The following is a 14,064-nucleotide window of genomic DNA, read 5'->3' as shown; positions in this document are numbered from 1 at the left end:
GTTGTGCAATATTTAGGTTTAGAGCATTTTTTAAGGTAACCAATGGCTGGTGAGTGTTGAGAAGTTAACGTTTCCCCTGAGGGTTTCCACAACTCAATTCAGCAGTGGTTTACACGGGTGCCTATCTTTCTTTTGTATTAGAATTCAGAGAGCCCTTGTTTGGCTGTCTTTCAAGGTGCAGGACCCATGGCCACTGTGTGGAGCTCACGCCTGTCATCTCCGAGTCAGGCCTACGAAGATGAAAACCCCTCTTTCCATCACAGCAAAAGAAACACTCATAAATCATCTTTTTCAGTGAGTGAACCCGGGCTGTCAAGAGCACAGGCCTTTTTCAAAGGTGAGCTCCCACCAGAGCCCTGGTCAGGGCCACCGTGTCGGTGTCAGGGCCACATTGACACAGTCGGGCCACCATGCCACAGCCAGGGCTCCTATCTACTCTTCGTGACCATCAGGGTCTTCCTCTCCTAGATGACCAGGGGTGAGTTCCCTCTCAGTAGCTTCCTCCTGCTTCTCTGCCACAGCTCTACCAGCAGGATCTCTGCTCCACAGGCCCTTCATTGTCACTGAAAATCACAATCACAGAATTATGTCTGGCAGAGCTGGGAATCTCATTTCTGTCGCTGACATTGAGGGAGTCTGCCTGAACGAGCCTCGTGCCTGTCCAGACGTGCAGAAGACTTGAACATGCTTCTACAAACCATCGGTCAGGCATGGATGCACAACATCTGTCCACTAATGAATGACATTTTTGATGAACAGTACAACAACCTGCAGATGATTTTCTAGCATTTCCCAAAGGCAACCTACGAAAATATGACTTTTATTCCTAAGCAAGGCTTTGAATGGAAAGGGCTGCTGCAGCCTGTACAGCGAGATGTCACATTGAATCTCGTCCCTCCAGACTCCAGAGGTTATGCTAATTCTGCATTGAGCATGGCTTGAAACCCCTGCCGGGCTCCAGAGCACTGGAAAGAGCTGACTCGGCGAATGTAAAATGCAAGCTTTTCAGCAGGTCCAATGATTTACTATGTCATGTGCTCGCTGCAGCTATGGACAGCAGGAGACCAGATTTCAATGGCAGGCCTGAAGACAGACAGACAGACAGACAGACACACACCCACGCACACACACAGTTGTGTAAGACAATAATGCAGCCCACGTCACATCTTGCGCTTATGCCACTTAGGCGTTTTGTGGCGTAAGACTGTGACCTTACTAGATAGAGTCAGGTGTGCCAATCAGAATCAACCGCTGGACCCCTCTTCCAAGGATGGAGCGCGTGCAGCAGGAGTTGCTTAGCGCCCCCAGTGGCCCATCAAAATAGGTCTGAAAATACAGGCCCATAAACGGAAAAAAACAAATCTCGTGAGACCAAGGAGAAAGGTACATTACACTGCAAGAGAGCATCAGGAAACGTAGTCTTGCAGGACTTCGCAGTTCACGCTTTCCAGGGCGGTGAGAACTGGGGGGCCGATCACCCACCCTGACCCCTCTACTGCTCCTAGCGGAGAGGACTCCTCTGTGATTGCTGCTTTAGACCCTCCAGGGCGGTGAGAACTGGGGGGCCGCTCACCTCTGACCCCTCTACTGCTCCTAGCGGAGAGGACTCCTCTGTGATTGCTGCTTTAGACCCTCCAGGGCGGTGAGAACTGGGGGGCCGCTCACCTCTGACCCCTCTACTGCTCCTAGCGGAGAGGACTCCTCTGTGATTGCTGCTTTAGACCCTCCAGGGCGGTGAGAACTGGGGGGCCGCTCACCTCTGACCCCTCTACTGCTCCTAGCGGAGAGGACTCCTCTGTGATTGCTGCTTTAGACCCTCCAGGGCGGTGAGAACTGGGGGGCCGCTCACCTCTGACCACTCTACTGCTCCTAGCAGAGAGGACTCCTATGTGCTTGCTGCTTTAGACCCTCCAGGGCGGTGAGAACTGGGGGGCCGCTCACCCACCCTGACCCCTCTACTGCTCCTAGCGGAGGAGACTCCTCTGTGATTGCTGCTTTAGACCCTCCAGAGCGGTGAGAACTGGGGGGCCGCTCACCTCTGACCACTCTACTGCTCCAGCCGAGAGGACTCCTCTGTGATTGCTGCTTTAGACCCTCCAGGGCGGTGAGAACTGGGGGGCCGCTCACCTCTGACCACTCTACTGCTCCAGCCGAGAGGACTCCTCTGTGCTTGCTGCTTTAGACCCTCCAGGGAGGTGAGAACTGGGGGGGCTGCTCCCCTACCCTGACCCCTCTACTGCTCCGAGCTGATAGGACGCCTCTGTGCTTGCTTCTTTAGACCTCTCCAAGGCGGTAAGAACTGACGGGTCGCTCACCAACCCTGACCCCTCCACTGTTCAAAAGCTGAGAGGACTCCTCTGTGCTTGCTTCCCTTAGACCCTCCAGGGTTTTTAGCATTGAGACTGACTCTTGACCAGGGCCATCCATCGGGCCAATAGGGTAACGAATACTGTAAGCGACTCGTATGGATATGGCGGAGTGAGGGCCCGGAACAGGAGTGATGTGAATGAAGCCCACAGCAGGCACAGGCTTGCATTGTGGATGGTTGGCTCTACAATCCCATAACGCAGTTAAAGTGCATTAAAACATATTCCAAACAACAAAACATTAATGGAGAGGCAATCTAACAAGAAAGGAGGAGGCATTACCTGCATCTACCGCTCTAACCTTCTTGTCACGGAACTCCTAGCGGATTCCACTGAATCCTGTGAATACCTCACCCTCGCTATTTGCAGCAATTCCACCCAACTGTGCTACCTGCACATCTTTTACCACCCCCCAGGCATGAATGGCTCCTTCACTGACCACCTCATGGAAACCATCACAGCTAACATTTCCTCCAACACTAAAGATATTTTCCTTGGTGATTTTAACCTGCTCTGGAACGATCCCAAGGATCCTCATGTCAAGGCCATCAAAGACCACCAGGCACAAGCCTGTTCACTCCCAACACACACTCGAAAGGGCCCACTCTTGACTGGATCATCCCTAAGGAATCAACAGTCAAGCTCATCTCTATAGACCCATGTGACTGGTCTGATGACCACGTTATTGCCTTCCTACTACCAGGCACCCACAAGACAAGGGCACCACAACTGGTGATTCCCAAACGCTGGATCAGGAAAACCAAGAACCTGGACCATAGGGACCTTGAGGCTCGCTGCAAATCTGACCTCTCCCCCTCGCATATCACAACGGTCAGTGACCTCAACGATCACTACTCTACGACTATATCGAACATTCTGGATGATCTAGCCCCAGTAAAACTGAAAAGAACCCAAATCAAAGACAGAAACCCCTGGTTCACTGGACCCCTCAACAGTGAGAGGAGATCTGAAAGAACCTAAAGGCAGCACCCCTCTCCCGCACATCTACATTTTCTCCGCCAGGTCAGAAATACATACAATAGGAACATCCTCAACTCAAAAAAAGAATTCTTCCGATCTGAACTAGGGAAGGCCAAGAACAGACCCCGCAAGCTCTTCGAACTGGTCAAACACCAATCTAATAAATTGGCCAAAACATCAAAAGAAACCCCCAAATCCCTAATATCCTCCATGGAATTCTCCTTCTTCCTCGCTGACAAAATCATAGCCTTAGGAAACAAACTCAGTCCCGCCACATACTCTCAACTCCTTCTGGACCTGCCTCCTCTGGCCGCAACGCTCCCACAGATTTCACCTAAAAATCAAGCTTACTGGACCGACTTAAAAGTCTATGACGATGAATCAATCTCTAAAATCCTATCTACCTTAAACCTGAAGAACCATTTTAATGACCCCCTCCCCTCCAACTGCCTAGCCGCCGTTGCTCAATCCATTTTTCCTAGATGGACTGCAATAATGAACGCCTCTCTCCGGCAGGGATTGATGCCTGACTCCATGAAAGCCGGCCAAGTACTCTCCCCATTTTGAATAAGCCGTCACCAGATCCTGCTTCCCCAACAACTTCAGACCCATCTCCAACATCCCCCTGTTAGCCAAAGTGCTGGATAAGTGTGTACAACAGCAACTAAGTCAACACATCAACAACTTCCACCTACTCGATGACTTCTAATCCGGATTTAGACCTGGGCACATCACTGAAACCACCATGCTTCACATCGTTGATGATGTCCTCCAAGCCCATGACCAAGGTAAAACCTGTCTCCTAATCCTCCTAGATCTATCCTCGGCTTTCGACACGGTCAACCATGAAAAACTACCTGAACACCTCAAACTCAGGAAGGGATTGGAAGGTTCTGTTCTAGAATAGTTTAGGTCCTTCCTCCATAACCGATCACAGATAATTCTAATCAACAGCAACCTATCTGCTCCCTCCAAGGTCACGGTTGGAGTCCCCAAGGATCAACCCCCACTATCTTTAACCTTTACATTGAACTGCTTGCCGAAGTACTACGCACTGCCAATATCTCCTACCATATGTATGCTTACGACACTCAGATCTACATCAAACCTCATCTCTCGAGGAGATCCTCTCCCTGAACGAAGCCCTGAAACTGACTGTCCAATGGCTCGCCTCCAATCAGCTCAAACTCAAAGCAAAGAAAACAGAATTTCTCCTAATTTCCCCTCCTAAAACCAACCCTGAGATGCAAATATGGATCAAGGCTATCTCAGCCTTGAATTGCCTACCGACCATTGTGGACTCGGCAAAATCCCTGGGAATCACCCTGGACAGCAACTTGAACATGCGGGACCACATCAACTCGATGGCCAAATCAGCAAGATTCCACCTGAGCTACCTAAGGAAATTGAAACCCTTCCTCGATGCTCCCGACCTAAAAATGGCAGTCCAGTCTCTAGTCATTCCTAGGCTTGAATATGGCTGCTTTACCCTCTCGGGTCTACCCAAGATCTCCCTGGCACCTTTAAAAGCCTGCCTCAACACAGCCGCCAGACTACTAACTGGCTCAAGGAAATTTAACCACATTTATTTCTCCACACCTGAAAGCTTTGAACTGGCTTCCTCTTGAGGCAAGAGTACAGCTTAAACCAGCTTGGATTACACACAAGGCTTTATGCTCAAATTCCCCTGCATATCTTGCACGGAAACTTGTGATTTCCGGAGGAATCAGAAACTCCCGGTCCGCCAGAGACCTCCTGCTGCAACCTGCTCGCTTTCGGGGGGAAAAAAACGTACAATCGTGCTTCCTCTGGGGCCGCTCCTAGAATATGGAACTCTCTCCCACCCGCAATCAGAAGAATCCCTTCTCTGTCTTGTTTCAAAAAGGATACCAAAACCTTCCTTATGGGTAAATTCCTCATTTAAATTTTGCCTGCAACCACCACTATGACCCTGATATACGTCTGGCTATTGCCTCCCTTCTGATTACCTAGTCACCCCACCAAGAAACCTGTGGTCTTGTCTTGAGTAATTGTAAATGTAATCTGTAAATACGTGTCCTATCTCTTATGTATTCTGCACCCCGCCACCTCCTAATTGATTGATTAAGTGATTCTAAGTCTTTTTGTACAATCCTATGATTCCTGTAAAGCGCTCTGGTACCCTAACGGGTCAAGTTTGCACTCTATAAAACACAAAAAAAGTCTGCCAGATCGAGATGGAAGGGGCAGACCTGGCAGGTGGAGAGGGAGGCAGCTGTGGGGGTGGAGAAGGATGGGCAGTACAGCTGCGTCCTAGGTGGTGGAATCAGGGGGGCTGAACAGAGGTCACTGCCAGAGGCTGTGCAAGCGACAGGACCAGCAGACCCATAAGGCCAGCCTTTCCTGAACCAAAATACTCCTTACTACCCCTTATTGTTACCTTTCCTTGACCCTAAATAATCATTTTCTACACCTTAACACTAACTTTCCCTGACCATAACATTTCCTTTCAACCTTTTTACTGGTTCCATATCTAAACTACAAAAACATCCCTGAGCCCTAAAAAAACCTTATTCCCCCTTAACACTACCCTCCCCTGAGCCATAAAAGCTCTTAACTACCCACTAAAACCATAATCTCTTCGAGAGATACAGGTATCTTCAGATAAGACATGACTTACTGACAAGTATTCCCCGGGGCTCTACACCTCCTGAGGCTTCCCCACTAGAAGATCGAGTGCTAGACGGCCACCTAACCACTAAAACCATCTCACTGATTTACAAAAAACTGATTAACCACATGGAGGATCCACTAACGACACTTGGCGAGCAATGGAGTGCAGACGGTTTAGTCACAGATGATGAAGATTGGAGGGACGCGGTGCCATCCCCTAAAACAGTGGCCATCACATGAGATTACGGCTAGTGCAATTGAAGATTCTACACCGGTCCTACATGACGGGGCCTCGACTGGTGCGAATGGGTTTGGCTGAAGATGGGAGGTGCAGGAGAGGATGTGGTGAGATTGGAGCATTCATGCATGTATTGTGGCACTGTTCGGAGGTACAGGTCTATTGGGTGAAGATACATGAGACGTTCCGAAAGGTATTGGGGGTTGGAGGTGCAGATGGAGGCCCGACGCTGTATTCTGAATGTCTGGGAGCCCTCGGATCTCACAATAAATGGGAAACAGTGGGTGACACTTGCATGTATGATCGCCAAGCGTAACATTGCGCAACTATGGGGTGCTATTCAGGTGCCTCAACTTGGGAAATGGAAGGAAGACCATGACTGGAGTATGTTCAGGGAGAGATCGGTATATGTGGCTAGGGGTCGCCCTGGAAAATGAGGGAAAATCTGGGGTGCATAGTTATAGAGATGATATTTGTGCCCCTCCAACTGCGCAAAATGATGTTGTAGTGCTGGAATCTCAATGACCCCAAAGAAAATTCGATATATCCATTGTTATGGTTGGTAATGTATAAGTGATTACTGTAAATTTATTGATGGGCACCTGATGCATGTTATTTATTTTTGTTTGTTAATAAAAAGATTTTAAAAAAAAAACATAATCTCTTAGTCCTACCAGCCCTTTACTACCCCTAAACGCTACCCTTCCCAGAACCCCAAAAAGCACTTACTAGCCCCCCCACCCTTCCCCACCTCTTTGTAGATGCTCCTCTATACTTTAGCAGAAGAACGCCCCTTACCCCTGCTGCCAGGATACCTATACTTGCCCTGTAAGGCACAGCATTGTTATTTTCTTGGAGCTACAACTTTATTATGCGCTATATTCTTAGTAGATTCTATTCTTAACACAGATTATTTCAGACTACTTTTTTCATACATTATTTTTACAGCAATTCAATTTATGATTTTTATTCTTTCAGTTGGGGCACGTTCGATCGGGCATCATAACCCCCATAGAACAGACATGTGTCTATTCTGCATCAATGGTTTCCAATGAGCATGCAATGTTCAGAGGGACAAGTGTTTGCAGCTGGATGCAGACAGTTCCTGGGTAAGTATCAGACTCAGTGACATTAGAATATTTCATGAGCTGCACTTCAGAATTGTTTGCAAAACCTATGACGCTATACATCAGAAACATTTGGTTTAAAATCCACCATTTACCCCTTTCTTTATTTGAATATTTTGGAGGAGCACACAACTGGGTGAAATATGTGGTTGGTGTATTTGTCATTGCTTTCTTGGTGCAGCACACAACCGGGTGAAATACGTGGCTGGTGTGTTTGTTAGAGCTGTCTTGGTGGAGCACACATCCGTGTGAAATAGGTATTCTACAAATGGAAAGGAGGTCAATGTAGCCGCTATGGTATCCAATCAATTATTGTTTTTCATGAATCAAATCCATAGGCAAACTGATTTCATATGTGTTTCCATTCATTAATTCAAAGGAAAATCATAGCTCCAAAATATAACAATATCCAATCATCAGCCTACACGTTTCGTCCTCACTTGGTCGTCATCAGGGCTTCAATGTATTCTTACAATTCTTCAGCTCTTCATTTGCACAACCCATACAAGGGGAAAAGATTATCCTCTTGCCAGAGTGTCTTTTTCTTTGGTCTTCCTGCTGTCAGGATTTATCAGGCCAGGCCGTGGCAGGAAGACCCAAGTAAAAGACACTCTGGCAAGAGGATTATCTTTTCCACTTGTATGGATTGTGCAAATGAAGAGCTGAAGAACTGTAAGAATACATTGAAGCCCTGATGAGGACCAAGTGAGGTCGAAACGCGTAGGCTGGCGATTGGATATTGTTATATTTTGGAGCTATGATTTTCCTTTGAATTAATGAATGGAAACACATATGAAATGAGTTTGCCTATGGATTTGATTCATGAAAAACAATAATTGATTGGATACCATAGCGGATACATTGAGGCTCCTTTCCATTTATAGAATTCATTTTTTAGGACTGGGTCTTTGGCGGTCGGACCTGGGAGAGCGAAGCGTCATTTATGTAGGACTTCGTGATTTGTTAAAAACAAGACTTTGAATTGATCACCAGTACGCTTGGATGATGTGCCCCCATCGCCTACAGGAAAGAGACAGGGTCAAATACGTGGTGGGTGTGTTTGTCAGCGCTGCCTCAGGCTCCCAGTCAGCTGTACCTGCCCCTCTCATCCCCAGCCCTGGCACCCACCGGGTACACACCTGCAGGGTGGTATCAAACACCACCAGTTTGCAGCTGGTAGGGGTGGCATCATAGCAGCTGTGCTTCGCCATGAACTCCATGTAGACCTCGGCCTCCCGCTGAGGATCTGCTAAGAAGAACAAGAAGAGTCAAGTGACTGCGGAGGACGGAGCTTGTGAGGATGAGGTGAGGCGACGTCAGAGACCACTCACCTGATCGTGTGATCGTGGGCATTGAGATCCCATCTTCAGGCAGGGGCTGAGAAGAAAACAGACGTTTGTATCAATTTCATATAGTGGAAGTAAAGTTACATGTCATATGCAATATTCCGTAGGAAGAGTAAATCTAGGCGTCGTTATGAAATATACCGTAGGACGAGTAACTCATTTATAAGTATGGAATATACTGTAGGAAGAGTAAAGTTAGGTGTAGGTATGGAATATACTACAGGTACAGTGAAGTTAGGTGTATTATGGAATAAACCGTAGGAAGAGTAAGTTAGGTGTGAATATGGAACATAGCATGGGAAGAGTAAAGATACATTTATTTATTTATTTTATTTATAAAGTTTTCGTTACAAGTTACATCATATACAAGGCATATGGAATATACTTTAGGTACGGTGAAGTTAAGTGTAGAATGGAATATACCGTAGAAAGAGTAAAGCCAGGTGTAAGTATGGAATATACTGTAGGAAGAGTAAAGTTAGGTGTACGTATGGAATATACTGTAGGAAAACTACAGTTAGGTGTAAGTATAGAATGTACTGTAGGAAGATTAAAGTTAGGTGTAGTATGGAATATACTGTAGGAAGAGTAAAGTTAGGTGTAGTTATGAAATATACTGTAGGAAGAGTAGAGTCAGGTGTAGTATGGAATATACTGTAGGAAGAGTAAAGTTAGGTGTGGTTACGAAATATACTATAGGAAGAGTAAAGTTAGGTGTAGTTATGAAATATACTGTAGGAAGAGTAAAGTTAGGTGTAGTATGGAATATACTGTAGGAAGAGTAAAGTTAGGTGTAGTATGGAATATACTGTAGGAAGAGTAAAGTTAGGTGTAGTATGGAATATACTGTAGGAAGAGTAAAGTTAGGTGTAGTATGGAATATACTATAGGAAGAGTAAAGTTAGGTTCAGGCCCGGACTGGCCGTAGCGGGCACCGTGCAATCCCCTCGTGTGCCGCACGGGTGGGGGCTGGCTTTGGGCCCCTGGGGGCCGATTTTGTTACAGGGCCGTTTTTGCAAAATCTGCCCTGTAACAAAATTGTCCGAAACCGGCTCTGGCAAAGAGCTCGGTGGCACCCCCAACCCCCGGAGAGAGGAGTGGGGAGGGGGGGGGGTGGGGGGGGAACGGCCGAGCGTTTTGCCAGTGCCGGTTTTAGTTCCCAGTCCGGCCCTGGTTAGGTGTAGTTATTACATATACTGTAGGAAGAATAAAGTTAGGTGTAGTATGGAATATAATGTAGGAAGAGTAAAGTTGCATGTAGTATGTAATATACTGTAGGAAGAGTAAAGTTAGGTGTAGTTATTAAATATACTGTAGGAAGAGTAAAGTTAGGTGTAGTTATGAAATATACTGTAGGAAGAGTAAAGTTAGGTGTAGCATGGAATATACTGTAGGAAGAGTAAAGTTAGGTATAGTATGGAATATACTGTAGGAAAAGTAAAGTTAGGTGTAGTATGGAATATACTGTAGGAAGAGTAAAGTTAGGTGTAGTATGAAATATACTGTAGGAAGAGTAAAGTTAGGTGTAGTATGGAATATACTGTAGGAAGAGTAAAGTTAGGTGTAGCATGGAATATACTGTAGGAAGAGTAAAGTTAGGTGTAGCATGGAATATACTGTAGGAAGAGTAAAGTTAGGTGTAGTTATGAAATATACTGTAGGAAGAGTAAAGTTAGGTGTAGTATGGAATATACTGTAGGAAGAGTAAAGTTAGGTATAGTATGGAATATACTGTAGGAAAAGTAAAGTTAGGTGTAGTATGGAATATACTGTAGGAAGAGTAAAGTTAGGTGTAGTATGAAATATACTGTAGGAAGAGTAAAGTTAGGTGTAGTATGGAATATACTGTAGGAAGAGTAAAGTTAGGTGTAGTATGGAATATACTGTAGGAAGAGTAAAGTTAGGTGTAGTATGAAATATACTGTAGGAAGAGTAAAGTTAGGTGTAGTATGGAATATACTGTAGGAAGAGTAAAGTTAGGTGTAGTATGGAATATACTGTAGGAAGAGTAAAGTTAGGTGTAGTTATGAAATATACTGTAGGAAGAGTAAAGTTAGGTGTAGTTATGAAATATACTGTAGGAAGAGTAAAGTTAGGTGTAGTATGGAATATACTGTAGGAAGAGTAAAGTTAGGTATAGTATGGAATATACTGTAGGAAAAGTAAAGTTAGGTGTAGTATGGAATATACTGTAGGAAGAGTAAAGTTAGGTGTAGTATGAAATATACTGTAGGAAGAGTAAAGTTAGGTGTAGTATGGAATATACTGTAGGAAGAGTAAAGTTAGGTGTAGTATGGAATATACTGTAGTAAGAATAAACTTAGCTGTAGTATGTAATATACTGTAGGAAGAGTAAAGTTAGGGGTTGTAAGGAATATACTGTAGGAAGAGAAAAGTTAGGTGTAGTATGGAATATACTGTAGGAAGAGTAAAGTTAAGTGTTGTATGCAAATCTTGTAGGAAGAGGTACTCTGTAGTTACACCGTCTGTAGTGGGGCCAGTACACATCGGTTCTACACTCAGTAGTAGCCCTTTTTGGCCACATCCTGTGATGCTGGAGACCTAACTTGATCTCCCTGAATAAAATGGGGACCTCTTAGAAAGTGGAAAACTACAAATGTCAAACACTAGATGAGAACTTGACATTTATTTTCAGAAGTACAGTTTCTGATGGACACTATACGGCCTTGTGACACACAGAGCCACCTCATTCTCCACAGTGCACCAGTGCATGCAAATGTAAGCAATCTTCAATGCACATATATTTATTACTAATGTGTGATAAACGCCGTCATATGACGAGATTCTTCAGATAGCTCCACCTGATGATAGGCTGCCCTAAGGTCTAAAGTGGAGAAAATCGTTGCCCCACCGAGCATGCTAACAACTTCATTTATGTTGGGTAGGGGATGACAATCCACAAGAATATTAGCATTCAAAGCACGAAGATCAACACATAACCTTAAAGAATTATCGGATTTTCGTGCTAAAACAATCGTAGAAACTCACTCCGACGACTCCACTTCCTCAATCACTCCCTCTTGCAGCATGTCTTTTAACAGTTTTCCTAGTTCTTCTCTTACATTTAAAGGACCATTCCTAAGTTTTTGTTTAACTGGAACAGCATCTTTTTTTAATTTGATCACAAAAACCTTTAAGTCTTCCCAATGAATCTGAAAACACTTCAGGAATTTTTTTTCCCAATACCAACAAAGTCATCTTCCTCAAACTCATTCTCTTCTATCACCTTGACTGGTTCTTTGTTGCGGGGATTAACCATTATCCCTAATTTCCACTGATCACGCCATCCCAGCACATTCACACCTTCCTTCACAACATATAATTTAATAAAGGCTGTCCTTCCCTTGAATACAACATCTGACGAAACATACCCTATGAAATCTATTGTAGAACCATTAAAACACCGTGCTAAAATATCAGGAGGATTCAAATCATTCAAAGACATGACATTGCCATACTTTTCATTAAAATACACCTCAGTTATGATGGTCCAGTGAGAACCAGAATCTGCCATCAGTTCAAGCGTTTCATTGAGGAATGTCACCACACATTTTGGAGATCCAAGATTGTCTTCCACAGGTCAAACATCAATGATAGAAACTATCAAACCTTTCTCTTCACAACGGTTTTCTCCCAATTCTCTCACACAGGAAACTCCACCTCCCTTACTTATTAAATTTTTCTGAGAATCATAAATCTTTTTCCTATCATCCTTGCACGCCAATCCTCGTCACCAATGTAAAGGTCCAAATAATGAAAATTATATCCTTAGAAAAATCCTTAGTTTATTATAGAGAGCACAGTACATCCATCCAGACAGAAGAGCAGTTCTGGATGCCTTCAACACATTCCAAATGACATGACATAAACAGCATGGCATGTGCCACTAATTGAAAGAATACAAATTCTAATATTAAAAGGGCAATACATGTAAAAGAGAAATGTAACACAACCCCTCTGATTGCTGCTCTCCCGTTACGATTTTATCACAGGACGCAAGAATCACAGTGGCTGTTACATGGCCCCACTTTCCCTCCTTGGAATGATCAAACCTCATGACTATGCAATGTTATTTGCCTGGTTACTGTAATCTTACAGCGGTAGTAGTGCAATGTAGTATATCAATGCGTGGGCCTCCCTGCCAGCAGCCAAAAAAATGAAATATAAAACAATAAACCCTTGTTTATTATTGTTTTTTTTTCTCTTGGAGCCGAGACTTGGGGGTGGGGCTAGGGGATGACAGGCACTCAGTGCACATGTCGTTTTGGCCGGCCATCTCGGCTGGCCATCTCAGAATGGCCAAACCGTCATGTGCAAAGATGGTATCTCCAACCGAGCTGCGGTGCCGGGTTGGAGAGAGCAGGCATAGCCTCCCAGTCTACCTAGGAGTGCAAATCAAGGGCGCTTAGGTTCATCTTGACGCTGCTCATGCATGAAAGCAGCATCATGATTGGCCGCAGTGGAGTCTGGGAGCCGGTGCCTGCAGTAGAAAGGAACACAATGCAGCAGGAAAGGTGTTTTGGGTTTTTTCCTTTGTTTGTCTCGCTAGCCATCCATTCTCCCCCAAACCTCCTCCCCCTCCCGCCTCCTACCCTCGCTCGCCACTTTAGCAATACACCGGCCGCTAGTGCATTTCTTTAATACTGACATATTACACAGATAGGTTTACAAGATTGTTCCATTCACAGCAGACATTTTTGACTAGATTTTGAGGTTCAGTCGTAACACTAACATGGCTGCAGAGTTGTAACTTTTGGGAATTAAAAGAATACCAGCAAACCTCGCAAAGGCGCAAGTTTCCACAAATACCCTCAGGAAATACTTATGAAATCCATTCTCCCATCTGAAAATATACATATTCTGTAGTAATGTACATCTCCATATTTTCACAAAACAAGATCTGCAGCACCAATACCTTTGGAATTATTTTAATCCATGGGTAAACATTTCTTCCTGGGGAGCGATCCCTTCACCTACGCCACCACAACTTTTTGTGGATCTTCTCTTCCAACTCCCACCATGGAGAGGGATTTAATATGGCCCGTGAGAGGTGTAGATGTCCATCCTTTTATACACTGGGAACAGGTCAGAAATGGGTCTGCGAACACCCACGAATCACTAAGATGGTGGCTGTGCACAAACCTCCAGGGTATTCCCCTCCTGGAATGCCCGCTCCCCTGGAGGCGATGTACTGACTAGGAAGCCTCTGAGCAGTGGCAGCTACAACTATCAAAACAAGCATTTGCAATGCAATAGGTCTCGCATTAGGAAAGTTTGAGCTATTGGTATTGTAAATGACACATTTTTTATTTATGTGTTGGTTTGGAAAATAG

At 44.9% G+C, this 14,064-nt stretch overlaps 1 protein-coding gene across 5 annotated transcripts in view; it reads right to left on the bottom strand.

The window, feature by feature from the left end:
- Positions 1–14,064, bottom strand: part of PRKAG3 (protein kinase AMP-activated non-catalytic subunit gamma 3) — a 332,947-nt gene that overhangs the window by 139,414 nt on the left and 179,469 nt on the right. For 3 of the 5 annotated variants that reach the window (XM_086954427.1, XM_086954429.1, XM_086954431.1), the window contains 2 exons: positions 8,696–8,741; positions 8,504–8,613 (listed from right to left, as the gene is read on the bottom strand). In XM_086954427.1, coding sequence (XP_086810553.1) covers positions 8,504–8,613; positions 8,696–8,741 — 156 coding nt within the window. The remainder of the gene's footprint in view (positions 1–8,503; positions 8,614–8,695; positions 8,742–14,064) is intronic. The other 2 variants (XM_086954428.1, XM_086954430.1) reach the window with 1 other exon arrangement.

This window comes from Lissotriton vulgaris, chromosome 2_1 (assembly GCF_964263255.1).
Source record: "Lissotriton vulgaris chromosome 2_1, aLisVul1.2, whole genome shotgun sequence".
Classification (NCBI taxonomy): Eukaryota; Metazoa; Chordata; class Amphibia; order Caudata; family Salamandridae; genus Lissotriton; species Lissotriton vulgaris.
Note: the sequence above shows the minus strand (reverse complement) of the source record. Positions and strands in the feature narration are given on the sequence as shown.